This window comes from Cheilinus undulatus, linkage group 14, assembly GCF_018320785.1.
Source record: "Cheilinus undulatus linkage group 14, ASM1832078v1, whole genome shotgun sequence".
Lineage (NCBI taxonomy): Eukaryota > Metazoa > Chordata > Actinopteri > Labriformes > Labridae > Cheilinus > Cheilinus undulatus.
The window spans coordinates 44,778,680-44,804,455 of record NC_054878.1 but is presented as its reverse complement, the minus strand read 5'-3'; the positions used below and the strand labels follow the sequence as shown (position 1 = coordinate 44,804,455).

Sequence of the window (25,776 nt, the reverse complement as noted above, 5' to 3'; positions counted from 1 at the left end):
GTAGGAACCCAGCATTAGTCACTTTAGAATAAAATGTGTGAAAATGAAACACGTTAGCAGCCAGATATCTCTGCTGCCATGTGTGCCTCTTAGCTCCTATAAGAAAGAGATAAATCATTTTGTTTGAAAGAAATTGTCCAACTGAAAGTGAGCTGAAGAATTAGAGGAGCAGTGGTGAGTTTAAAATGTCATTTTATATTTTGCAGTGTTATATCAAACGTCAGAGCAGCATGCATTAATATCACACCTTTAAATAAATCAGCTCATTGAAGAAGTTTACAGTCTCTTTTCTTGTTTTATGTCTTTTATGAGCATAAAATTTGTCCAATTTGTGATGTGATCTAAGTGCAAAACCACTGATGCTCCACTGTTCCACTGTGGCAAAACACAGGCTGAGTGCACTGGGTCGGGAAAGTCTGTGCACTTTCACGTCTTCATCTCATCAGCACAAATTCTTTATTGGATCCTTTGCAATAGAGAAGCTCTTACCTGCGTAAATCTGGCATTTAAGTCGGCATATTAGCATGGCACAAAATATCTTATTGATCTTAATGTGTACCTTTTCTTGCCTTATTTGCAGATTTTTTATCCATCAGAATAAATTCAGGCCTATTAAATTTTTATCCTTCAAAATAAGATGTTTGTTTTGACTTGTCAGCAGATTTTGTCTTCAAACAAATGTAATGAGATATTTTTGACCATATATTTACCAGAATATTTGGTAGGATGTTAGTCTGACACAGTGCACTCTTGCCTCTCCTCTGCCATCTTTACAAGGGAGAGATCAATATTCTTATCCTCTTAATGTCTGCTTACTTTTCTGCTCCGTTTTTTCTCACAGAAAGGAGACACGCCTCTCCACATTGCCATCCGTGGGCGAAGCCGCCGTCTGGCTGAGCTCCTCCTCAGAAACCCCAAAGATGGCCGCCTGCTTTACCGGCCCAATAAGGCGGGAGAGACCCCATACAACATCGACTGCAGCCACCAGAAGAGCATCCTGACGCAGATCTTTGGAGCGCGTATGTTGAGTTTACACTAGCACATAACTTTAAATATGCAGATATGATGAACTACACATATAAACAATAAAAACACATACAAACATGATGAAAAAAAACACATATGAACACAAAGAAATACACACATAGACAAAGCAAAATCAGACTAACTCTCAGCTGTGTGTCCTGCAGGTCATCTATCCCCCACAGAGACAGACGGGGACATGCTGGGGTATGATCTGTACAGCTCTGCCCTCGCCGACATCCTCAGCGAGCCCACCATGCAGCCGCCTATCTGTGTGGGTCTGTATGCTCAGTGGGGCAGCGGGAAGTCCTTCCTGCTCAAAAAGCTGGAGGGTGAGTCACAAACACAAGGGTTGTGATCATTTCAGATATGTGACAGCACTTTTCTGATATCACATTTTATCTATTATTTTAAATTGTCAAAGAGTGAGGATGCTTAGAAAAAAAAAAAATTATATTAAGTAAGTTCGTTAGGCTGGAACAGGCAGCAGCACATTTAACAGAGTTACAGACGAAACAGAAATACATTTTTAACACAGATCAACTCTTGAGTCACGGAGCAGAAAGTCATCAGTCAAACATCTACAGCCTGATTGATCTTCCTCCAATATCTTCAACCTGCTTTTAAAAAGATTTAAAGGAACCACTTCCCCAAGAAACAAAGCCTACACAATGAAATGTAATTTTAATTATATTTTACTGCATTTTCATCAACTTAAACCAAGTTTTTTCAAAATAAAAGCCTATCTCCAGGGGAGCAGGTGGCCTAGTGGTTAAAGGCACTCCCCGTCTACGCAGGCGGCCCGGGTTCGAATCTTGCCTGAGGTCCTTCACCGCATGTCTCACCCCCACTCTTGACCCTGTTTCTGACTCTATCCACTGTCCTCCTCCATCTAATAAAGGCACAAAAATGCCCAAAAATAAATCTTAAAAAAATAAAAAACAAAAAATAAAATAAACCTATCTCCACACACAGGTATCCATGCTTGAGCAGGTACAAATGATTTCAAAATGTCAGGTTTTACAACATATATTGGAAGATGTTGGTAAATGAGGCCCAGGACTTCTGTTTTTATCAGATACCAGTATCTTTAATTTGGACTAAAATCCTTTCAGAGTTGAACCGTGATGATGCTTACACTGTGACGCACACAAACGTTACACACTAACTCACCTTCTCCATTTCCTCAGATGAGATGAAGACATTTGCTGGGCAGCAGATCGAGCCGTTGTTTCAGTTCTCCTGGCTCGTGGTCTTTCTGTCTCTGCTGCTCTGTGGCTCTGTCGCCGTCGTCCTCGGCTTCACCGTCGACCCAAAGCTCGCCATGGCTGTGTCGCTCAGCCTGCTCGCTCTGCTTTACCTCTTCTTTGGTGAGAAACCAACTGGTTCTCTCTTTTTTGAATGAATAAAGTTGGATCCTTTTCCCTTTTCAGTTGTTTAAATAAAGTTTTCTCCCCCGCTCAGTGGTGGTGTACTTTGGTGGGCGCCGTGAGGGTGAGAGCTGGAACTGGGCGTGGCTTATCAGCACTCGTTTAGCACGTCACATCGGGTACCTGGAGCTGCTGCTGAAGCTGATGTTTGTAAACCCGCCTGAGCTGCCAGAGCAGAGCACCCGAGCACTTCCTGTCAGGTAACAGCGTCACCTGCAAGGACGGATTCAGGTTGACGAGGTTAAAGGTTAAAATCGCACATACGCTGATGATGTCATCGTGCATCCCTGCAGGTTCCTCTTCACCGACTACAACAGGCTATCAAGCGTAGGAGGAGAGACGTCAATGGCTGAGATGATCGCCACTCTCTCTGACGCCTGCGAGAGAGAGTTTGGCTTCCTCGCCACGCGTCTGTTCAGAGTGTTCAAGACGGAGGAGACGCAGGGTAACACACTCACACAAATACACACTATAAAAACACACAGGTGAACAATCACTCACTGAGCTCCGCCTCTGTCCTCAGGAAAGAAGAAGTGGAAGAAGACGTGCTGCGTCCCATCATTCATACTCTTTGTCTTCGTACTCTCCTGCCTGCTCACCGGCATGGCGCTGCTTGCCGTCTTTAAGGTGGACGGGGATAACCGCACGGTAAACGCCGTGCTGATCGCCATCGGCAGCGTGGTGGGCCTGGCCCTGCTGCTGAATGTAAGGACCTGGTGGCAGGTGACCGACTCTGTGCTGAACTCGCAGAGGAAGAGGCTCCACAGCGCCGCCAACAGGATGAACAAGCTGAAGAGCGAGGGCTTCATGAAGGTGAGATATGAAGATGAAATGTTTTACAGCTTTTGTTGGTGGTTATATCGTCCTGACTGCCTTAATTATGTGTTTTTAGCTTGTCATTGTCTCGTTTTCATTGTAGAAACCATCAAACCACCTTTGACTGACATTAAAGAATGAAATCAGTACCACTGAATCCTCCGACTAAACCAGCAGGGGGCTCTTATTTTGAAGGCAGTAGGTACAGCTCAATGTGATGATGTCACCCCTCAGGTGCTGAAGAACGAGGTGGAGCTGATGGCGAGGATGGCGAAGACAATTGATAGCTTCACGCAGCATCAGACAAGGCTGGCGGTGGTCATTGACGGTCTGGACTCCTGTGAACAGGACAAAGTGCTGCAGATGCTCGACACGGTGAGACGATACAACACTATGCAACCACTACACAAACAGCTACAACAACAGCTGTACACAACTGGGACTCTCTTCGTCTTTATCTCTCTCTTCTTCTTGCGAAAAGCAGCAAATTATGTATAAATACCACTGACATGATGCAAAAAGTCACATCGAGGCAAAAAGCAACAGCATGTGTGCAAAAGGAGACAATACTAGTGCAAGAAGCTACATTAGAGCGGAAGAAGCCACAGCCTGAGTGCAAACAGCCACAACATACAGGCAAAATACTACAACAGTGGAAGAAGAAACTGATTTTGCTTGAATAGTACTGACATGGGGGAAATATGCCACAACACGAGTGCAAAAAGCCAAAAAAAAAATAGCGCAAACAGCTACAACATGAAGGTACAAAGTCAAAACATGCCAACTGCCACAACATGAGCACAAAAAAACAAAAAATTAGCGTAGCCACAACTTGAATGCAAGAAGCCACAAAATTAGTGCAAAAGGGCACAACATGAGTGCAAAGCAATAAGATGAGTGCAAGGAGGCTCAAAACGAGTACAAAAAGCCACAACATTATCACAAAAAGGCACAAAAGTAGCACAAAAAGCCACAAAATGAGTGCTAACAGCCATGATATATGTACATGGAGCCACAATATGAGCGCAAAAAGTCACAAAATTAGTGCTTACAACACAAGTACAAGGAGTCACAACATGAGTATAAGGAGCAACATCATGATTGCAAAAAGCCCGAACGTGTGCAAAAGCAGCAATATGAGTGCAAGGAACCACAACATGAGCGCTAAAAAAAAAAGAAAATCAACAAATTAGTGCATGCACTGAACTCGAATGGGGGTAGTTAGCCACAAAATGAGTTAAAAAAACACTGACATGGGGGTAATGGCCACAACTTGAGAGTAAAAAGCCATGATATGAGCGCAGAAAGCACTGATGTGGGGGTGAAAAGCCGCATGAGCAAAAAAAAAGCCAAAACACAAGAGCAAACTGCAACAAGTTGTGCAACAAGCCATAGCATGAATAAGAATAGCTACAAAACAAGCAAAAGCAACTACAGCATGAATGCAAATGGCCACAACAAAAATACTAAAGACAAATAAGAAATGGAAAAGCCATGAATGCAGGCAAAAAGCCAACAGACACATACTGAAGATACAATGTGAGCACTTGATTGGCACTGAGAGAATGCAGATAGCTTTAATATGAAAACAACAAGCCACTACATGAATATTAAAAGGCATGGATATTAATCTAAAAAGCCACAATATGAACATTATAAGCCCCAAAATGATAGAAGACATCAACAGATTAAAAAAAAATCCTCAACAGCAGGCTCACAGCATGTTTCCATCCAGTAAACGGTTCATAGGTTTGTTGTCGGGTCACTGACCTACGTGTTTGTGCTCTCAGGTGCGAGTGCTGTTCTCCAAAGGCCCGTTCATCTCCATCTTCGCCAGCGACCCTCACATCATCATCAAGGCCATCAACCAGAACCTGAACAGCGTGCTGAGAGACTCTAACATCAATGGACACGACTACATGAGGAACATCGTCCACCTGCCCGTCTTCCTCAACAGCCGAGGACTCTCCAGCGCTAAGAAGATGTGTTCTGCTGCGCCTGCTAATGGGGATGCAGCCAACACAGAAGGTAACCATGCTTTTCACAAATTGCATTTTTTTTGCCCATTTAAGGGGTCTATTGCCATTACATATCACTTTTTCCATTTTTCCCCACTTTTTTGCTGCTTTTGCCAATTTTAGTCACTTTTCACTCATTTTTTTGCCACTTTTTTTTTTTTTTACCATTATGGCCACCTGTAAGTCATTTTTTTGTCACCTCTCATCCTTTTTTGGCCACTTTTTCTCCACAGTTCTTGTCACTTTTCACCCAGTTTTTGCCTTTTTCTGCCTTTTTTACCCCTTTTCATCCATTTTTGGCCGCTGTTTTTCAGGTTTTTCAACCTATTTCGCCAGCTTTAACTTATTTTTATTGAAACTTTTCACCATTTAGATTGTGGCTCTTGCAAAGGTACTTTTTAACAGTTTGGCCCTTTGGTTGAGTAACACTGATTTAAAGCTTCATAACAGAGATTTGAGACAGAAAACTGACTTTGTCTCTTCTCTGGCACAGAGCCAGGTAGCTGTTCTGATCATAAGGTCAATGTAAGGTCAAGGGGTGGGCCTAATGCTGGAGTGCTTTCATACTTTTCATCCAATCATGTTGTAGCATTTTTTTTTTCTCTGAGAGGATTGCATTTCCTGTGAGTGGGTGTGGCTACAGCTCATTTTACAGACATGCCCTCACCATCCTGGAGCAGATTTTACGGCCTCATCTTTCATGATTTTAAAGCTTAATTTTATAAACTTAGAGATGTTTTCTGTGGCTGAAATTTGACCTGGGGGTTCATAAAACAGTGATCTGTTATAAAAACCTAAATACAGATTTATTATCACTTTACAGAGTCTTTAAGTAAGTAAACTGTGGAGCGAGGGTTTGACAGAGAACACTGTGACAGGCAGAGAAGGGCAGAGCGACTTATGAGCTCCGAGTCTGTCTATAGCTGCAGGCTGAGAGCTCAGCTACTGTATTACAGCTAGTAGAAGTGCAAACTCCATACACTAAAAACGGATGGTACTAGAAGAGCAACACAGCCACACAGAAACCGACTGTTACAGACTTTACCAAAGGGATTTTAAATCATTACACAGGAGAATGGTTTAAACCTTTAGGAGGTTCAAAAAGATTGCAGCTCATGTACAGGAATGACCTGTAAACTAGATTTTATGATGATCTGAATTTATGAATCTGTTTTTGTGTTAGCAGGCTGGCATGAGGAGTTGGACAGGAAGTTATCTCAGCACAGTCTGGGAGAATTAACCAAGTTTGGCAGCAAGACGACGCTAAACCGCAGGGTAAGTGTACGTACACATGTATGATTATTTATCTGCAGCTCCTTCCTGTTTCTGTTATTAAAGTCAGGGGCGTTGTTAGGGTTTCTGGGCCCCCAGGAAGAATATTACACAGGGCCCCCTCAGCGGGCTAGCCAAGCAACAAATGTTGCATCATTTTAACAAAAAAACTATGCATTTTAATGTATTTTTGAACCATAATTTCCCCATTCATGAGCAATATTTTTACTATTGTTAAATTACATTTACTTGCATTATTTTGCAAATAATGGACTATACCATTTGGACATTTTTAAGGGAAGAGCGGGGGGCCCCAGTGTTTTATTTTATTCCACTTGATACAAATTCCAGTCTGTTGACCGATTCATTTAGTCACATTTGATTCAATTTTGACACCAGTTAAGAAAAAAACAAAATAAAATCAGTCCCCTAAGCACACTCTATGTATTTTGACTTTGATCGATTTCTGATTCGTTGATTTGTGCTTTTAGGACACACACCGGCGTCGTCAGATGCAACGCTCAGTGACTCGCCAGATGTCATTCGATCTTACGAAGCTGATGGTGACGGAGGATTGGTTCAGTGACATCAGCCCGCAGACCATGAGGAGGCTGCTCAACATCGTGTCTGTCACAGGTAAATCATCAGCTGATTATCCAATCATAGAATCAATATCATAACTGATCGATGAAGAGTGGGATCAGTGCACATAAGGAGATAAAGTTTGCAGCAGACTTTTGATGTTTATATGTCCAGAGAAATTTCTATTAAAATCTTTGGATAAAAAAGTTTGATACATCTTTAAAGTCTGGTTTGGCGGTTCAGTCTGACTTAAGAACAGAGGTACAGGTTAAAAGTCGTCTGGTTCATTAAGCTTTTATTTGTATTAATACAGGAAAAAGTTGGGGAAAGCACCAAAACAAGTGAACCTAACCGTCCCATTTTTAAGCATCCTTCTGTTGGGGTACCAAGCATATCTATCCGACCCGAAAAGGTGGACCTAGACTGACTACAGTCTGTTAATTAGTCATGAAAGACACCAAAAGCACCATAAAAGAGAGATTTGTGACAGAAAACGGATTTCTGTCTCTGCTCTGGACATAATTCACTGTAAGGTCAGGGGGCAGGCTAATTGCTGGAGAGCTTGTCTATTTTTCTCTTGAACCAGGCAGGAATAAACATCTTACCTGCTGAAATTATTTTTTAATCCATATTTTACTTGTCTTTAGTCCTGGTTGTTTAAAAGAAGTGGACTGGGGCTTTGTCTCTCTCCAAGCAGGAGCATTTCAATCCCTCCTGTCTGTTGTTAGCATTGCGATGCTAAAAGGCACATTCAATCGCCACGCCCACACCATCCTAGAGCAGATACTACTGCCTCATTTTTCACAATGTGGAAGCTTAATTTATAAACTTAGAGATGTTGTATTTGCCTGAAATTTGGCCTGGTGGTTTGTAACAGAGTGGCCTGTCATACAATAAACCTAAATTATCTATTTTATTGATCACTTTACAGGGACGTAAACTTTGAGTCAAAATCGCCAAAAAATGATGTCAGAAGCTTACACATTATATTTATTCTGTTGTTATTTAATAAACTTTAAGTTCTGATTCTTTTATGAAAATATTGAAGTTATATCTAGGATTTTTATCCTGAAGCTAACAGAAATCAAACGCCTCCTCTTCCTGTTTGTTCATCAGGTCGTCTGCTGAGAGCCAATCAGATCAGCTTTAATTGGGACCGTCTGGCGTCCTGGATCAACCTGACTGAGCAGTGGCCCTACAGGACATCCTGGCTCATCCTGTACCTGGAGGAAACTGATGGAGTCCCCGATCAAGCCACACTCAAGACCATCTATGAGAGGTCAGAGGTCGTAGTCATTTTCAGAGAAATAAACTCATCTATAGTTTTATCACATTGATCCAGAATGAGCTGCAGAATCAGGAAATCACTCGTCTGTTTTCTGTTTTCTTAGAGTTTCCAAAAATATCCCAACCACAAAAGATGTGGAGCCGCTGCTGGAGATCGATGGAGACGTTCGCAGCTTTGAGGTCTTCCTGTCATCCAGAACTCCCGTCCTGAATGCCAGAGACATCCGCACATTTCTGCCCTGCACAGTCAACTTGGACCCAAAACTGAGGGAAATCATTGCGGGTAAATATGCCACAAAAATTCAAAAGTACTGCACAAAAAAAGGTGATCTTAGTACACAAATATACTGCAAAAAAAATCTACAAATGCTACAAATTCTCCCCTATTCAAAGAAAGATTTTTAGCAAGTAAACACACCTCTAAAAATATTACAAATACTGCACATAGCTCCAAACAAAGGGAGCTTAAAATTACAGGTAAAATTACTGCAAAAAGCACCACAAATACACCTTATACTGCCCCAGACAAAGATTAGAGTGTTTAATAGATTGCAAAACATACAACTTATACAACTACAACCAAAGGGGGATAATAGCTGGTAAATGAAATGCAAAAACATCACAAATACTGCTTATTACAGTCCAAACAAACAGAGATTATAATGCAGGGATGTCAAACTAAATCACAGCAGGGTCCGGATTCTGAATTTAGTTCTAACCTGAGAGCATAACAGAGTCAACATGTAACCACAAACTGTCAATCCTATTTTCGTCAGTAAGGAATTATGGGAAAAAAAAAACCCTAGCTCTAATGTCAAGATCTGAGATTAAAATTTAAATTATGTGTCTAAAAGTTCAAAATATGAGATTAAAAGTCAAAGGAGATGAAAGATCAAAATGTCAGGAAAATATTTAAATCATGAAATTAAGAGGGCAAGATCTTAAATAAACATCCAAATTATGAAATTAAAAGGTTAAAATGCAAGATAAAAGTCAAAATAATGAGTTTAAAGGTCAAAATAGGAGTTTCAGTTTTAAATTGAGAGTCTAAAAGTTCAAAATATGGGATTTAGAGTCAAAAGTATGAATTAAAAAATGACATAAAAATACAAAATCAGATATTTAAGTTAGAATTTTGAAATGCGAAATTGAAAGCATGAAATGAAAACACAAATCAGTTTCTTTTCCCACATCCCTAACTTTTTCCAATTATATTTACTTTTAACTTTTAAAGTTTTTTTGATTTATGAAGGATATTTAGATTCATCAATGTTAAATTCATATTTTTATTCTAGAGGAAATCTGCAGACCTCAAACTGGTGGGACAGTATAACAAAAATATGATGTGATCTGGCGGGCCCCCGGGCCTTGAGTTTGACACCCCTGTTATAAAGGGTAAACTAGATCACAACAAAACTATAAACACACCCCTGAATTCACCAGACAAAGGGAGAGAATAGCATTTTACTGAACTGAACACAACCTCCTTGGTTGAGGTAATTATAGCAGGTAATTACATCAGCCCCCTGAATGTTATACTCATTTGTTGATTATAGAAATTAATCATGGTCAATATAATTTGATTTTTTAAACTAAAAACAAATAAAAAAAAACTCTTTAATATTAAAGTGAAAACAGGGTTATTATTTATGCAGTCACTTTTGTAGCTTATATATTTTTTATCTTATTTACATTACTTTGTAGAAATCTGTTTTCATTTTGACATTTAAGAGGTTTGTTTTGTTAAAAAAAAATCAAATTAAATTGACCATGATTGATTTATAAAATCAGTGAAAGAGTAAAACATCAGAGGGGGTAAATAAATACTTCTCATTGGTACTGTAAAAATAAAAAGAAGATTAAAGTGGATTAATACACTGCAAAAAAAACTTGGAAAATTACTGATACTGCTCCAAACATGATCGTATGGTGTTTGGTAGCTAAGGTGCAAAAAATGCTACAAGTACCACAAATACTCCTCTGAGAAATTGGAAATTATAGGGGTAAATGCACAGCAAAGAAGCTGTAAATACCACTGATGTTATTATACAAACCACCCTAAAGTCAAAGAGATCATAGCAGGTAGATACACTGCAAAATTACCTCAGCTAGTTGTGTTGCTGCTGTTGTATCTCAAGGTTTGAACAGTTAATCAATATTAAACTTTGTTAATTGTTAATTTGTTTACAAATATGTTAAAGTTCATCACACTTGTTTTTATCAACGTTGATATAAACATTCTCTAATTCTGACTCTCTGCTCCAGATGTTCGAGCGGCTCGTGAGCAGATGAACATGGGCGGGGTTTCCTACCCCCCTCTCCCCTTGCAGGAGGCTCAGCCCCGCCCCACCTCCGTCTACTCTCAAGTGTCGTCAGCGATCTCGCCATCCGCCTCTTTCACCGGTCCTTTCAACCAGTCAGCAGGGGGCGTAGTCTCCCCACAGCCTCACAGCAGCTATTACAGCGGCATGGCTGGACCGCAGCACCCCTTCTACAACAGGGTGAGTTCAGGCCCCGCCCACAGGCTGGTGATGTCATTCATAGTGACACGTAAACGCCCACTCTGAGCAGTTTTCAGGTTTTGTTAAAGCTGTAGCTCACATTTAGTCCCAAACATCGACTCGTCTTGACTGTCCACATGAAGGTAAGTCTGTGATGTCATCACACGGCGGCTCACCTGGTTCTGTTTCACCTTTTATCATTTGTGTTTGTTGTTGTTCTGTGCTGACGTTGAATCTCTGCAGTCATTTAAACCAGTGGCTCTCAACCTTTTCAGCCCACAACCCCACAATAAATGTGCCAGGGACCCCCCCCCCCCCCCCGTACCTGAAGGTGGCTGAACACAGACATGCACATTCAAGAATAGTTTGTGTGGACAAGGCCGTCCAATAGGGGGGAAAAATGGGAGAACTTTCTGGGGCCCAGCCAAACTGTAGCCAAACAAAATCATGGTCCATTGTAACGTTAAGCTGTGGTATTTTATATTTAACCTGAATAATAACCACTCTTAACAAAGAAACAAAATTTGATTAATTTGTGTAGCAAGTAGCCCTTTTAAAAATGTAAATCCTTTTGTTAAAAACGGAATTAAAGTACGTTGATAATGGGTTAATAATGGCAAAAAAATAGTGGAAAAGGTGGTGAAATTGGATATTAAAAGAGCAGAAATGGGTTGTAATTGCTGAATATTAGATAAAAGTGGCAAAAATAACCAAAAAAAGGCATAAATGAGGCAAAAACAGGCATATTAAGTGGTAACGGGATTAAAAAGTGGCTGAAATGACATTAAAGTGCCAAAAATAGGTGGAAATTTAGTGAAATGGGATGAAAATTCACAGAAACTTTCAAAAAAGGGTTAGCTGAGGCAGAAATTAGAAGGAATGGGTTAAACTGACAAAAATGGGCATATCAAATTGTGAAATGTGGTGTAAAAAGTGGCAAAGAGGGGTTAATAGTTGCAATAATGGGTCAACAGAGCCAACACTAGAGTGGCAAGAATTGGTTTAGAAGTGGCAAAAATAGGCAGAAAAAAAGTGGAAAGGGTTTAAAAGTTGAAAAAAATTGATTTTAAGTGGCAAAAATGTGTTAAAATTTGGCCAAATTGGTGTAAAGCGGCAAAAGTGTAATTTAAAAATATATTTAATAAATAATATAAAATAATTTTAAAAAAGCCTGAAAACACAAATTATTGCCAGAAAATATTCATTTTTTGAAATTGAAATGTATATTTCACTTTCTACTGAAATCAAAAAAATCAAAATTTCCATGAAATTTACTAAATATATTTTTTTTACCTTATTTGATACAGCAGGTGTTTTTGGTAACTGATAATCCACTTGAGGGCGTTTTTTAAATAATTTTTCTGATTGTATTCAGGAGTTTTTTTTAGTAATTTATGATCATATTGGTTAGATAGAGGTATCATAAAAGTATGTACCAAATATGATACAACAGGCTTTAAGGGGTTAAAACAAAAGGAGCCGCTTTTGATGGTCTTTGGTTCTTACTGTAATTATGACATTTTTTTAAATATAACTGTAACAGAGTCTGAGAAGCTGCTGTAGGCCAGCAGTGTAAGGTGACAGGACGACCAAGTCATTAGCATACATCAGAGGGTTAATGAGTCTGTCACCCACCAAACATCCAGTCCTACAAGCTTTTAACAGCTCAGAACGATCATTCATGTACACATTAAGCAGGAAAGGTGACAGAATGCCGTGAACTTGAGCACAACCACGCCTCAGATCAGGAGGAGTATTAAAATAGATCAAGGAGTTACAGCAGCATCGCTAACATCTCATAAAGACGAACCACAGCCAGCTGACGGCATCGATCATCCTCCTTTACAGATTCATAAAACGGACTAAAATGACCTGCACAGATTCACCGTTTAATGTTTTTTAAGTTGCTTCCTTCTTGTTGTTTCTCGTTGAATCATCTCCATGAATTTTGATTTTCTACCCCCCCCTTCCCCTTCAGCCATATTTCCCCCATCACCTTTACCAGCTGCCCCGCCCACTCGTGGCCACCTCCTACACATCATACTTCCATCCACGCCCACCACGCAAAAACTCCCTCAGCCGGGACGCCGTCACACCCGTGAGTATAAAACACACGTGAACCAGAGCTCCAGAGGATCATAACTACTGACTCATGGATGAAATGCTGTGATTCATGATTTGATCTTTCATCTGTTCTTATTGTTGTTTGTTTCACTGACTGTATGACAGACCCGGTCTGATTTATTCACAGAGAAGAAAAAAAGACCAAAAGAGAAAGATCAAAGGGAAGGAAACAGAAAATCTTATGTTCCTGCTGAATTTCACTCTGTCGCTGATTAAATTTGTCTTTACTGATGAAGAAGGAAACTTCAGTTGAACTAAGGACTGATTTCTTAGTTTAATTTTCAAATTTAAACATTTACTTACTTTCTTCACTATTTCTTTTATGTGTAAGTTTTCTTTATTAAACATCACATTCAAAATCAGAGCACCAGCTTTTAGATTAGGTTGATTTTCTTCTGCTGTTAACATGAAACACTGCTCCTCCTCTGCTCATCTCCTCCTACTCTTCTTCTTCTTGGTTTTCTCCTTCTTTTGCTTCTTCTTCCCTTGTTCCTGGTCTTATGGTCTTTTTTTTCTGTTTTTATTCTTTTTGGTCTTCTTCTTGTTTTTTGCCTTCTTTTGCTCCTTCTTCCTCTTTTTGTTTTGTCCTATTTCTCTTTTCTTTTTCTCCTTTCTCTTTCACTCTTTCTTCCGCTTCCTGTTTGTCACCTTCTTTCTCTTCTTGCTCACCTCCTCCTTTTCCTCCTTCTTCCTCTTGTTTCTCTCTTTCTTTTTCTTCCTTTTTCGCTCTTTCTTCCATTTCTTGCTCTTCTCCTTTTTCCCCTTCCTCTTCTTGATTTCCTACTCCTTTTGCTTTTCCTTCTACCTCTTCCTGTTTTCTCCCTCTTACTCTTCTTGTTTATCTCCTTTTGTTCGACATCTGTTTTTTAAAAATGTGTAGGAAGCCACATCTTCTTCTTCCTCTTGTTTTTCTTTTGCTTCTTCTTCGTCTATTGCTTTACCTTCCTCTTAGTCTTCCTCAAATTGTTCCTCTTCCTCCTCTGCTTCTTCCTTTTCTTCATCTTCCTCTTGTTTTTCTTCTTCTTTTGTTTCTTTTCTTTCCTCTCAGTCTTTGTTCTTCCTCCTTCTTCTCTTCTGTTTCTTCTTCTTCATCATCATCTCCCTCTTATTTTCCTTTTGCTTCTTCATCTTCTTCTTTTGTTTTATGATCTTCCTCTTAGTCTTTCTCTTGTTGTTCCTCCTCTTCATCCTCTTCTGTTTCCTCCTCTTCCTCTCCTCTTTGGTCTCTACCTGGTTCTTTTTCTTCTGCATTTTCTTCTACTCTGTTGTTTCCTTGTTGTTCTTCCCCTTTATCTTCTTCTTCTCTGGTTTTCGGGGCTTCTTTGAAAAAGCTGTCTCTGGTTTCTTCCTTCCTGTCCGATGATCTGAACTTGAAACCAGGAAAAGGAAAATTCACTTTGTCCTCTCTCCATGCTGTCCATCAGTGTTCCGTGTTTTTCCAGATGTTTCTCTCCAGCTGTGCTTCATTCCTCACTCGTCTGTGTGTCTGTCTATGTCTCTGTCTGTCTGCAGTATAAGGGTTCATCTTTAAAACGGAACCAGGTATTGAACCCTCCCTAACGTCACTTCCTTTATTCCCCCTCTTGTATGCTCCCACTCTTAGACCTTGTTTGTATTTTGCTTTAACATTCATGCTGGATAATCAGATACCAAGATGACTAAACTTCAGCGCCGGTGTTCACGATTTGCACATTTCTTGCTGCCCTGACCACCAATCCATCTTGATTGATTTTCTGGGATTTGCAGATAATTTCAGTGATGATGATAACAACAATATGTGAAGAATTAGCAGTAATAACCATGTTTCCTAGGAGACTGAACAGTCTAATGTTAACATGAGCAGCTAGGATGATAGCATCAGTCTAAAGCCTGGAGGAGTGGTGTCACAACGCTCGTGTATGTCCTCTTTGGTTCAGAACAGTTCATGGTTTAGCACTTTAAACTCTGATCTTACTCCAGTTTCCTTCAGCTGATGTCTGCCCTCTCTGGTCCTTGTGATGGGAAATCTGTCTCATTTAAAAGGGACGTATTATGCAAAAATCACTTTTCAGACTTTTCTAACAAAAATATGTGCCTCTGGCCTGTCCACAATCCCCTCAAGTACCAGAAAAATCCATCCCCTCCCTCTCACCTTTCAGAAAAAATGTGCTAAAACAAGCCGTTCTCGAATTTTTCTCTCATGACCTTATGTGGGGAGTTAGCCCCGAACCTGGGGGCGTACTCTCTTGAGCTTGTGTTCACCACTGACCTTATTTCAGGCATTTAACCGTAAACTCAGTCAAAAATCTTGTAGACTTTCAGATGAAGGAACCAGAAGTGCTAAAATGCACCACTCTAACCTTGCAATGCAGATGGATTCACCCATTTCCGTGTTTCTCACTGGTGAATCCATCTTTCAAAGCTCCCATCTGAACCGTTTCGGCCCAGTTAGAAAGTGTCAGGACCTATCAGCGACGAGGGGCAGTGCTTTCAGGCGCGGCGGAGCCGTGATGTTGACAAGCAGCAACAAGAGACCGGTACAATTATGGCAGAAGACATTAGCGTGGATGCTGCTAAAGTGCCAGTTTAACAGAACTTGATGACATTTCTTCGTTAAAAGAAGAACAAGGAACAGCAGTGAGTTGTTTTCTTTTCAAAAATGAAAAAAGTCGTGTACTGGCATGTCTACAGTCGCCATGGCTCACGTTATGTAGTTCTCTATGAAGTTTACTCCTCGTATTTTCACGTATTTTTCACGTATTTTGTTGCTCTGATTGGCCCATAAAGATGTGACAGAATGTCCATCCAATCACTCTCTGAGTTTTTTTCGAAGTCTCTGCCCTTTCCTGAACACCATCTATGGAAGGTTTTCCAGATGGATGTGTGAAACAAATCCATCTGGCGTTTCAGGTTAGCACCGCTCTATTTAAACTGAACTGCCTGAAAGGGTCAGGGGTGTGGTTTTCCATATTTTCTTCCCCTTTTTTGCAACAATAATTGGGAAACTGCCGAGTTTTGATATCAAATTAAAAATCTGTTGGCTGGAAAATTCTCTGACCCTGCATGCTGTGTTTCACTTGTTTTGTTTGTAGGTTTTTACCATTCATACTAAATTTTGTTGATATTTTGCACATAGAAGTATATCATCACTACCTCAAAAGCACAGCCAATGTTTTTGTATTCATGTGTTGAGGATGTTTAAGCTTGATAAATAATCAAAAATAGTGAGAAAACATATTTAATAATCGTGATCCCATATTGATCAGTATAATCATGATCATAATCGAGGAGTTCTAACGGTGATAAACAAAGAGCCCTGCAGAGATGTCTCCACTTGGTATCTGAATATCCAGCATGGATCTAAATACGGGGTACAAACAGGGGCACGGCCTAACACCCTCTGAAGTGCTCAGCCCACTACAACTCCCAGCATGCACCTTGCCTGCCTGAACTAGCCTGTAGCTTCAATAGAGTAGATTAAACACCTTTTGGCACCTTTTAACCCTTTGCTTCCTCACTGAGCCCCTCACATCACACAGGTCCCTGCCTACACGCTGTAAGAAAGCATCATAAAGAAAAGTAAACACAAAATGTGGCACAAATACTGACTGTTCGTTCTGCTTATAAAGAACTTGACATAAAATAGTATTCAGAGTTTTAAATAAACATTAATCAAGAAGAATCAGTTTTACCTTCTTTAGATGTTCCTATTAGACATTTTCCTTCAGGCTTTATCATCGCTTAACTTTGGTCAGTTTTATCATAATGACAAGATGACAGAGAGCCCAAAAGAAAGACAAGTTCATGAAAAAGTAATAGGGAATGGTTTTGGATGAATTTAGGTTTAGGTAGGTTTTAAATGCCAGTGAAGATCTGGTAGGAATTTTTTGTTTAAAATTTGATATTCAGTGAAAATGATTGTTTGGCTGGCTGTTCACGAGACAATTTTCAGATCTTGACAGATTTAAAAATGTGAAAACTAGGAAAAAAGGACAGTTTTAACTGATTTTTAGCATCGTAATCCTCTGATCCAGCCTAACGGTGAGTCAGCACATATGCTAGTAAGGATTTCACAGTGGAGATTCGACAGACATGAGAATCCTGGGGCTGGTTGACATCTTCGGTTTCAGGTGGCTGATTCAGTCAGGAGCTGTAACATAATCATATCTGTACTGTAGTCTTGGACAGTCAGTTAGACCAGCCCATGAACCGGGCCTGAAATCCTCTTGTGTGTAGCCAGCCTTTCCGACTGCCGGTGTGTTTCTCTCCCGTGTGTTGTCTCCTGTGCGTCCTAGCTGACTTTTTCTCACCAACAGTTTTAAAACTTTACAAATATGAATATAAACACATTTTCTAAGTGCTTTTTTGTCCTGGGATTAATATCTGTGATCGTTTGTGTTCAGGGCTCGGCCTCTGTGGTGTCTGGCACTCCCGCCATCCTTCTCAGCTCCATGACGACAGAGGCCGTCTGTGAGCGCGTGCGACAGATCGAAGGCATCGACCAGAGCATGATGGGACAGTACAGCGCCACGATCAGGAAGGTCAGTGAGTGCAGAACTACATGAATTAGGAAATGGTTGAAAGAGCAATAATAACGGGTGTTTTTGTTGTTTTCAGGCGAACGTTAACGGCAGAGTTTTGTCTCAGTGTAACATCGACGAGCTGAAGAAGGAGATGAACATGAACTTTGGAGACTGGCAGCTCTTCAGAGCCACGGTTAGTCCACCTTTGAGTAGAAATGCTCTGTCATCTAAAGGTTTTTGTGTCCTCATTTTACTCTCTAATGAAGTTATTTAACCTCTAACCATCCTCAAATGAGGACATCATATTTTTTTATGATGAGGACATCATATCTGCAGCATTACTGTTAATTCTGCTGAACTTAGACCTGTTAGCCTCATTCAATGGTGTCTTCACGGTGTTACACAGTACAACAGACCCTCTGTCCTCATATGAGGACTTCATGTTTTTTTAGAAATACTGTAGCTGATCAGGTCCTACTAATCCCAAATAAGTAAGAGATTTCAAAAATGCATCACGGATGTTTAACCTATACCTCACTGTCTTTCTTTTCTGCAGGTTCTGGACATGCGTCTCATAGAGAGCCAGGTGCTGCAGGAGGAAGTCGCCAGCGAACAGGGCAGCATGGTGGGCGGTCACATTGAGACAGGAAGGCGAGCTGTGGCTCCGCCTCACGCCGGTGCCGCCAACACAGACGCTTCACCGATGTACAGCTTCAACCTGAGCTTTGAGGAGCTGAGCAACGTAGGGCTGGACGAGCCAGCGAGACATGGGAACATGCAGTGGATGGTAAATAAAACACCAGTTCCAAAAACATTGGGACACTGAGAAAATTGTAAATAAAAAAAAGGATGTTATGATTAGCAAATCTCATAAACCATATTTAACTGACAGTAGAACACAAACAACATATCAGATGTTGAAAATGAGAAATTCTTGCTTTTTCATGAAAATATAAGCTAATTTTGAATTTGATGGCAGCAACACATTTATTGTGAATAAATTTTGGGTTTATGAGATTTGGCAATCCTTGCATCCTGTTTTATTTACATTTTACACAGTGCCCCAACTTTTTTGGAATTGTGTATTTGAATAGTTTTGTGTTGGTCAATCCCTGTCAACAAGCACTTGAACTTTACTTTCATAGTTTAGAAAAGGTTGTGAATAAGGATCCCATTACTCACTGATTTCCTATATTAGCTCCTTACACTCGTTATCTCTCATTTTAATTAGTTGGACCAATAGATACACGGTGAGGAAAACATCCTCCAAAGGTCTGAGATTTGATGACCAACATTCATAAATCAATTAATCAATCTGTGGCTCTTATAGTCTCATATCATTGCTACTTCTGGTAAAAGATCATTGATGAATATTAAGCATCATCTTTTCATAAACAGAATAAAAGCTGCTAATTTGCTTATGTTTCTTTGGTCGGCTTCTCTTTAGGCCATCTGATGGCGGTAAACTCAGTCTTCTGCTGTTCTCTGTCTGTCCTCAGGGTGGCGCTCACAGAACCGCCAGCATGACAAGCCTGAACTCTCAGGAGTCATCCAACGACATCGCCAAACTGACCGACAAACAGCAGGCCGAGTATCGCAATGCCTACCAGGAGTACATTGCCCAGATGGCTCAGCTGGAGATGGGTGGCGGTGGCGGGGAGCGACCTGTCCAACCACAGCCGGGTCAGTTTATGACATCATCATCAGAGGACAAGAACAAGGATGGCAGCGAGCAGGATGCACGCAAGTCTTTCAACAAGAGGAGCAGCGCCAAACCACCCGCTGACAGCACCGACTTCTCCGCCAATGGGGATGCTTTAGATCCCATCACCGAGGAGGATGAGAAGGGCGAGCACGGGTCATCCAAATCTCTGCTGACCCGCAAGACCTCAGCAGAGAGGGGCGGGCTGTTCCAGGGCGCTGCTGACCTGAAGCTGAAGGCGGCGGGCGGCCTGCGCTACCAGAAGTTGACCAGTGATGACGAAGAGTCCGAGGAGTCTGACAACGCCCCGCTGCTCAAAGACGGGAAGAAACCAGTTGACCCAAAACTCCCTGGAGGATCACTGGCACTGAAGGGGAAGGACTACCTGTCAGACGCCATGTTGGATAAGAAAGACTCGTCCGACTCCGGCGTGCGTTCCAACGAGAGCTCACCAAACCACTCGCTGCAGGATGAAGAGGCAGACCTGTCCCAGCTGGAGAGGGCCAACCTGATCGAGCTGGATGAAGAGAGCCAGGCCAGGAAGCGAGGCGTTCCCAGCAGCCTCAGCGGCCTGCAGGACCCGGCCGTCGCCCGCATGTCCATCTGCTCTGAAGACCAGTGCAGCCTGCTCGCCAGCTCGCCCGAGGACACCTGGCCCTCATCCAAGTCCTTCAACCTGAACCGCACGCCAAGTAACGTCACGCTCAACAACAACACCAACGCCCAGCACGCCAACCGAGCACGCCCCCCCGCAGAGGGTTCCACCTCCTCCTCCTGCAACCCCGCCTCTTCCACCACCTCCTCCTCCAGTGACGCCATTATCTCCCCGACCTCCGGCACCGCCTCCACCACTTCCTCCATCACCGCCACCCGACCTGGGCCGAACAACGAGAACGTCAGAGTCGTCCACCTGAAGAGGGGGCTGAAACCCGGAGACCCGCCTGAAATCTGCACCGTCTCCTCAGACACCGTCACCTTTGGCGAGGAGCGGGAGAGCATCCTGTGAGCTCAGCGTGGTCAACCACAAGCATCAGGAGACGGTCTGCAGAAACAAATCGTTTGAACTAGGGCTGTCAAGATTACAATTTATAATTGAGACTAATCTCTAAATTCCTGCAGTTTATTGAAGTAAATGACAGAATTTTTAAGTTGGTCACAATTGATATCTCAGAAAATCTGAAGTTAATTGTGATTAATCTCAGAATTTCTGAGTTAAATTAAGATTGATCTCTGAATTTTGTGGTAATTGAGATTAATTTCAGTTTTCTAGAGTTTTGTTGGGATTTAGCTCAGATTTTCTGTAGTTAATTGCAGTTTTAATCGCAGAATTCCTATGGTGTATTGGGATTGATACATTTTCTGTGATTTGTCATGATTGATTTCAGAATTTCTTTTGTAAATCACAGTTATCCTCTGAATTTCTTTAGTTGATCGCAGAATTTCTGTGGTTTGTCACAATTAATCTCAACCTTTCAGTGAATTGTTGCAATTTATCTCAGAATTTCTGCGTTTAAATCACTACCAAACTGAGAATTTCTTTGGTTAATTGCTATTGATCTTGGAAGTCCTGTGTGAAATCATAATTAATCTCTTAATTTCTGTGGTTTGTTGGGATTAATCTCAGCATTCCTGTGGTCAGTTGTGATTTTGTAGTAAAACCCAGTTAATCTCAGATTATTAGTCTTATACTTTTGTGGTTTGTCACAATTTATCTCAGTATTGTAAACATGATTAATCACAGAATTTTTGTAGTTAATTACAATTAATCTCAGACTTTCTGGGGTTGATTGCGATATATCTTAGAATTTCTGAGGTTAATCATGACTAATCTTGAGTTTTTCTGTAGATCCTGCGATTAATCTCAGAATTTCTATCTTTGAACACTAATAATCTCAGGATTTATGTGATTGATTATTATTTATCTCTAACTTTCCGTGGTTTGTCACAATTTCTGTGGTTGACTGCAGTTAATCTCAGAACTTCTATGGTTGATCGCAATTAATCTCAGAATTTATGTAGTTAATTGTGATTCATCTCAGAATTTCTGTAGTTGATTGCAGTCAATCTCAGACTATCTGGGGTTGATTTTGATTAATCTTAGAATTTCTGTGGTTAATCGTGACTTATCTTGAGTTTTTCTGTAGATGCTGCAATTAATTTCTATCTTTGAATGCTATTAATCTCAGAATTTCTATAGTTAAAATTGGATTCATTTAAGGATTTCTGTGGTTGACTGCAATTAATCTCAGAATTTCTTTGGTTTGTTGTGATACACATTAGAATTTCAGTAGTAAAATGTGATTAATCTTAGAAATGTTTGTGGTTGATCATGACTAATCTACAATTTTTTCTGGAGTCGCTGAAATTAATCTCAGAATTTCTACCACTGACTGCTATTAATCTTAGAATTTCTGTGCTTTATTGCAATTAATCTCAGAATAATTGTGGCTGATTGCGATTAATCACATAATTTCAACCCCTTTTTAAACACCATTAGTCATTCTGGATTGTTCTACTGTCTTAAACTAAGGCTAATTGACTTCCTGTTTGGATACAGACCTCCTTTTACAGGTAGATTAAACAATAAAGCATGAAATTAATCACAATTTAAAATATCTACTACTTATGGGTCTCAGTTAGTTGCGATTAATGTCATTAATCTTGACAGCCCTAAAACTTGCAGATTGCAATTTTAAAAATTGGTGTTAAAAGCTAAAAAAATGACAACCTTACCTCTTACATGTGGAGAAAACATCACGGGTCAGCTCCTGTTTAGGCTGAAACTCAAATATTCTCGATGTTAAAACACTAAATTGTGGGCTTGAAGAGGCCGTCTGTGTTGTTGTAGTTTCTGTCTTTGCTATGATCAGTTAATCAGTGTTCAGTTAGCTGCATGATAAATAAACAACCTAGTCAGTAGAAATATGTAGGAGTGGAATAGAGACGTGACTGTAACGTGAAGGCGCTGCATGTTGATGATGTTGTGATGTCTCCAGGAATCAACGTTTAAATATTTAGATGCTTTGGAAGTTTAAAAACACAGCTAAAGAAAAAAACAACCTTAAAATCAGAGAAAATTTGATCAGAAATATTTAAATAAAATCAGACTTTTATCAAAGGAAATCTATTTAATTTGAAAACAACCAGGGCGGTTTCACATTTAGGACCTGGACATTTTATTGTGAAGGTTAAACAGTTTGTGCTGCTAAAATGTCATCATTAATGATTATGAAAATAAATTTAATATGAAGCTCTAAAACTGAAGTCAAACCGACCAATCAGATGTCAGCATTCAGACGTGTGCAGGATTAAATCTTTACTGTAGATGTTTGAAAATATCGTATAGAGTTCATAAAAACATCAGAAAAGTTCGAACAAGGTCATGATTTACTTACAATTAGAAAAAAAGGACTAATTCTGGACATGGTTGAAACTTTAAGATTCACTGTGCTTTTATTGTGAAAGCTGCTGTGCTTTTATTGTGAAGGCAGTTGAGTTTCTCACACACTCAGCTCTGATTTCAAAGCTGTTCTGTTTGGGTTTTTTAATCACATTCACCAGGTCAAAATTGAAGGGAGCATTAAAATATAAAAGCTGTAATTTAGCAAGATTAAAAATGAAATTTTTAACAAGATTATAGTTACATTTTAACAAGATTTCAGTTGCAGTACAATGAGATCATGGTCTTGGCTTTACCAGCTTAAAGTTGCCCTATAACAAGATTATGGTGGTAGTTTTATGAAAGGAAAGCCAGATAGTAGTCCTAATTTTACAAGATTAAAGTCAATGAAGTCGGAATTTGTTTAGGATTATGGGTGCAATTTTAAAGCGTCTTATTTTACAAGACAATGCTGATTAAAGTCGTACATTTACATCCACATTAATGAGACATTTGACAGTATAGTCCATGAAATGTTGACCTTTAAAATACTTGTGGTTGAACGCCCCTCATTGGTTTTTATGCTTAGATTACAACTGAACAATCATTCTGACTTTATTCTCTGAAAATATAATCTAAAAGTGTCCAACTTTCCTAAAACATTGTTTTAAAAAGATTAAACAAAGGGTTCTAAGAAAATTCCAATGAAAAAATGTGAATGTATATTTTCTGACGCTGTTAAAACAAGGTAAAGTAAAACCATGCTGAGTGTGTGAAAACGCTGCTGATCTGTCAGTATTATTTATTAACTTGCATCACTGTTTTAGTGTTTTTGTGACGTTTTATTGTGACAAAGAGCCGAACGAACAAATCTGTGATCGTGTTGATATGTTGTGAAGTCCAGACAGAGATGATACTGAGGTTTAAATTGATCCGTTGGTCAATAAATTCACCAATCAATCGAGTATTAAAGAACAGGATTGGGCAAAGTTTTCATAGGATTGAAAAGATAAGTGCCAAATTATTACAGAATAAATGAAAAACAAAAATTAAAACAAAGAGTAGAACAAATCACTGCATGCCATGTTGCCTCAAATATTGTTTTTAAAATTAAACAGATAATGAAAACTTTTAAGAACAATAAAATAAAACCTAAGAATGAACGTTTAAAAGAAAACATCTTCAGGTTAATTATCAAAAAAAGTTCTCAGTATCAGAGATGTTGTGTTTGTGTGTCGTCTGTAAATCTGCATGTCCATGTTTGAGTCCTTGAAGCTCTAAATATGAATTTACTGTGCTAACATGAACTCAAATAAAACATTGATGTTAAATGTAACAGCTGCCTGACTTTAATTTACTTTTAATTTTTATGTTTTTAAATAACGGTGAAAAATCTGCAGCCTTGAATTCAGTGAAGAATAAAGTATTTGAAAATGTCAAATCTCCAACAAACTACTTTAGAAAATATGTTTTATACTGGAACGAGGAAGAGTAGAATTTCACCACCAGGAGGCGACAGTTCTATAACATATCAGCAGGATTGTTTTCTTCGTTTATTTAACCCTTTATCCACTGAGTCTAAAAATGGCAATTTGGACATATTTTGTTATTATGGCTGTAAAATAGTCAGGAAATGCCCTAAGTCTGAGAGCTTTGGTCCCTTTTCCCAGGAGTACTTGAACTTGACTTTCCAACATCTGGTCAATGATTATTGCACATTATATGGAATTGTCAGCAGTTTAAAAGAAGAAAAACACAAAAACAGATTTGTTTTTCATGGCTTTTATGAGAAGAAATTGTGTTATTGCTCATGAAGTTTAGGTTTGACATTTGAAACGTGAACCTATACATGTTTAGAACAATCACCAGTCATTTTGGAGTCTAGGACTCTGGGTGTGCAAAACACAGTGCAAAAGATAACTATATACATAGGCGACAATTAGTGCAGATAAAGGTGGAAAAATGCAATCTCAACATTCTCAAGTAACATATTGTTATTGCACATGACAGACACGCACAAATGCCACTATCTAACGCTATTTTTTGAAAACATAACACCACTCTTGCTCGCTCTCCTTTTACTCTCTTCCTTCACTCTCCTTTCTCACTCGTCTTCTGCCAAAGCTGCAGTTTTTGCGGTGCTGTTCGACATTACTGTGATATATATACCACACGTCATATTGCCAGAAAGCACAGATGCTCAGCTCTCTGTCAGCGTTGGAATTTTTTAGATTGAGCAAACATTCAAGGGGTTACAGTGTTGAGATCTGTGTAAAAGTCTCGCAACACTTCTGGTGTTTTGCTATGAATGCCACCGTCAGATGGTTGCTAGTACCGTAATCAACCATATATGTGCGCATGCCCACAATTCTCAGCTTTCCAACACCCTTGGATTTTTTCTGATTGGACAAACTTTGACAGAGTTACGGTAATAATACTCCAGACATATAAAACACAGCGCCAGCGCTGGGTCAGTAGGTAAAGGGTTAACATTGATCTAGCCGTATTTGTTCAAGTCAGACCAAGAACAGCAGCAACGCAAAGATTCAACAAATCACTGAAACTCGAACAGCAAACATGAAATATGAAGAACATTATTATCATCATGTCATCAGCTAAAACAGCTTCATCAGCACTGATCTGTAGCTACAGCTCCAAGTCAGAACCCATGTTACTGCAGTCTCTTCACAAAGATCGCAGAACCAGACTCATGATGGAACCTGGATCAGAACCAGACTCATGATGGAACCTGGAACAGAACCAGACTCATGATGAAACCTGGATCAGAACCAGACTCATGATGGAACCTGGATCAGAACCAGACTCATGATGGAACCTGGATCAGAACCAGACTCATGATGAAACCTGGATCGGAACCAGACTCATGATGAAACCTGGATCGGAACCAGACTCATGATGAAACCTGGATCGGAACCAGACTCATGATGAAACCTGGATCGGAACCAGACTCATGATGGAACCTGGAGCAGAACCAGACTCATGATGGAACCTGGATCAGAACCAGACTCATGATAGAAACTGGAGCAGAACCAGACTCATGATGAAACCTGGAGCAGAACCAGACTCATGATAGAACCTGGAGCAGAACCAGACTCATGATGGAACCTGGAGCAGAACCA

At 40.0% G+C, this 25,776-nt stretch overlaps 1 protein-coding gene across 5 annotated transcripts in view; it reads left to right on the top strand.

Annotated features, from left to right (window-relative positions):
• Nucleotides 1–23,967, top strand: part of kidins220b (kinase D-interacting substrate 220b) — a 34,893-nt gene extending 10,926 nt beyond the window's left edge. For 2 of the 5 annotated variants that reach the window (XM_041805046.1, XM_041805045.1), the window contains exons 12-29: nt 842–1,019; nt 1,191–1,355; nt 2,214–2,393; nt 2,488–2,653; nt 2,747–2,898; nt 2,977–3,266; nt 3,504–3,644; nt 5,060–5,297; nt 6,471–6,562; nt 7,051–7,195; nt 8,258–8,420; nt 8,533–8,711; nt 10,694–10,929; nt 12,908–13,027; nt 17,436–17,573; nt 17,650–17,748; nt 18,112–18,342; nt 19,055–23,967. In XM_041805046.1, coding sequence (XP_041660980.1) covers nt 842–1,019; nt 1,191–1,355; nt 2,214–2,393; nt 2,488–2,653; nt 2,747–2,898; nt 2,977–3,266; nt 3,504–3,644; nt 5,060–5,297; nt 6,471–6,562; nt 7,051–7,195; nt 8,258–8,420; nt 8,533–8,711; nt 10,694–10,929; nt 12,908–13,027; nt 17,436–17,573; nt 17,650–17,748; nt 18,112–18,342; nt 19,055–20,263 — 4,122 coding nt within the window. In that variant the 3' untranslated portion in view covers nt 20,264–23,967. The remainder of the gene's footprint in view (nt 1–841; nt 1,020–1,190; nt 1,356–2,213; nt 2,394–2,487; nt 2,654–2,746; nt 2,899–2,976; nt 3,267–3,503; nt 3,645–5,059; nt 5,298–6,470; nt 6,563–7,050; nt 7,196–8,257; nt 8,421–8,532; nt 8,712–10,693; nt 10,930–12,907; nt 13,028–17,435; nt 17,574–17,649; nt 17,749–18,111; nt 18,343–19,054) is intronic. The other 3 variants (XM_041805047.1, XM_041805049.1, XM_041805048.1) reach the window with 3 other exon arrangements.
• The last annotated feature ends 1,809 nt before the right edge of the window (nt 23,968–25,776 follow it).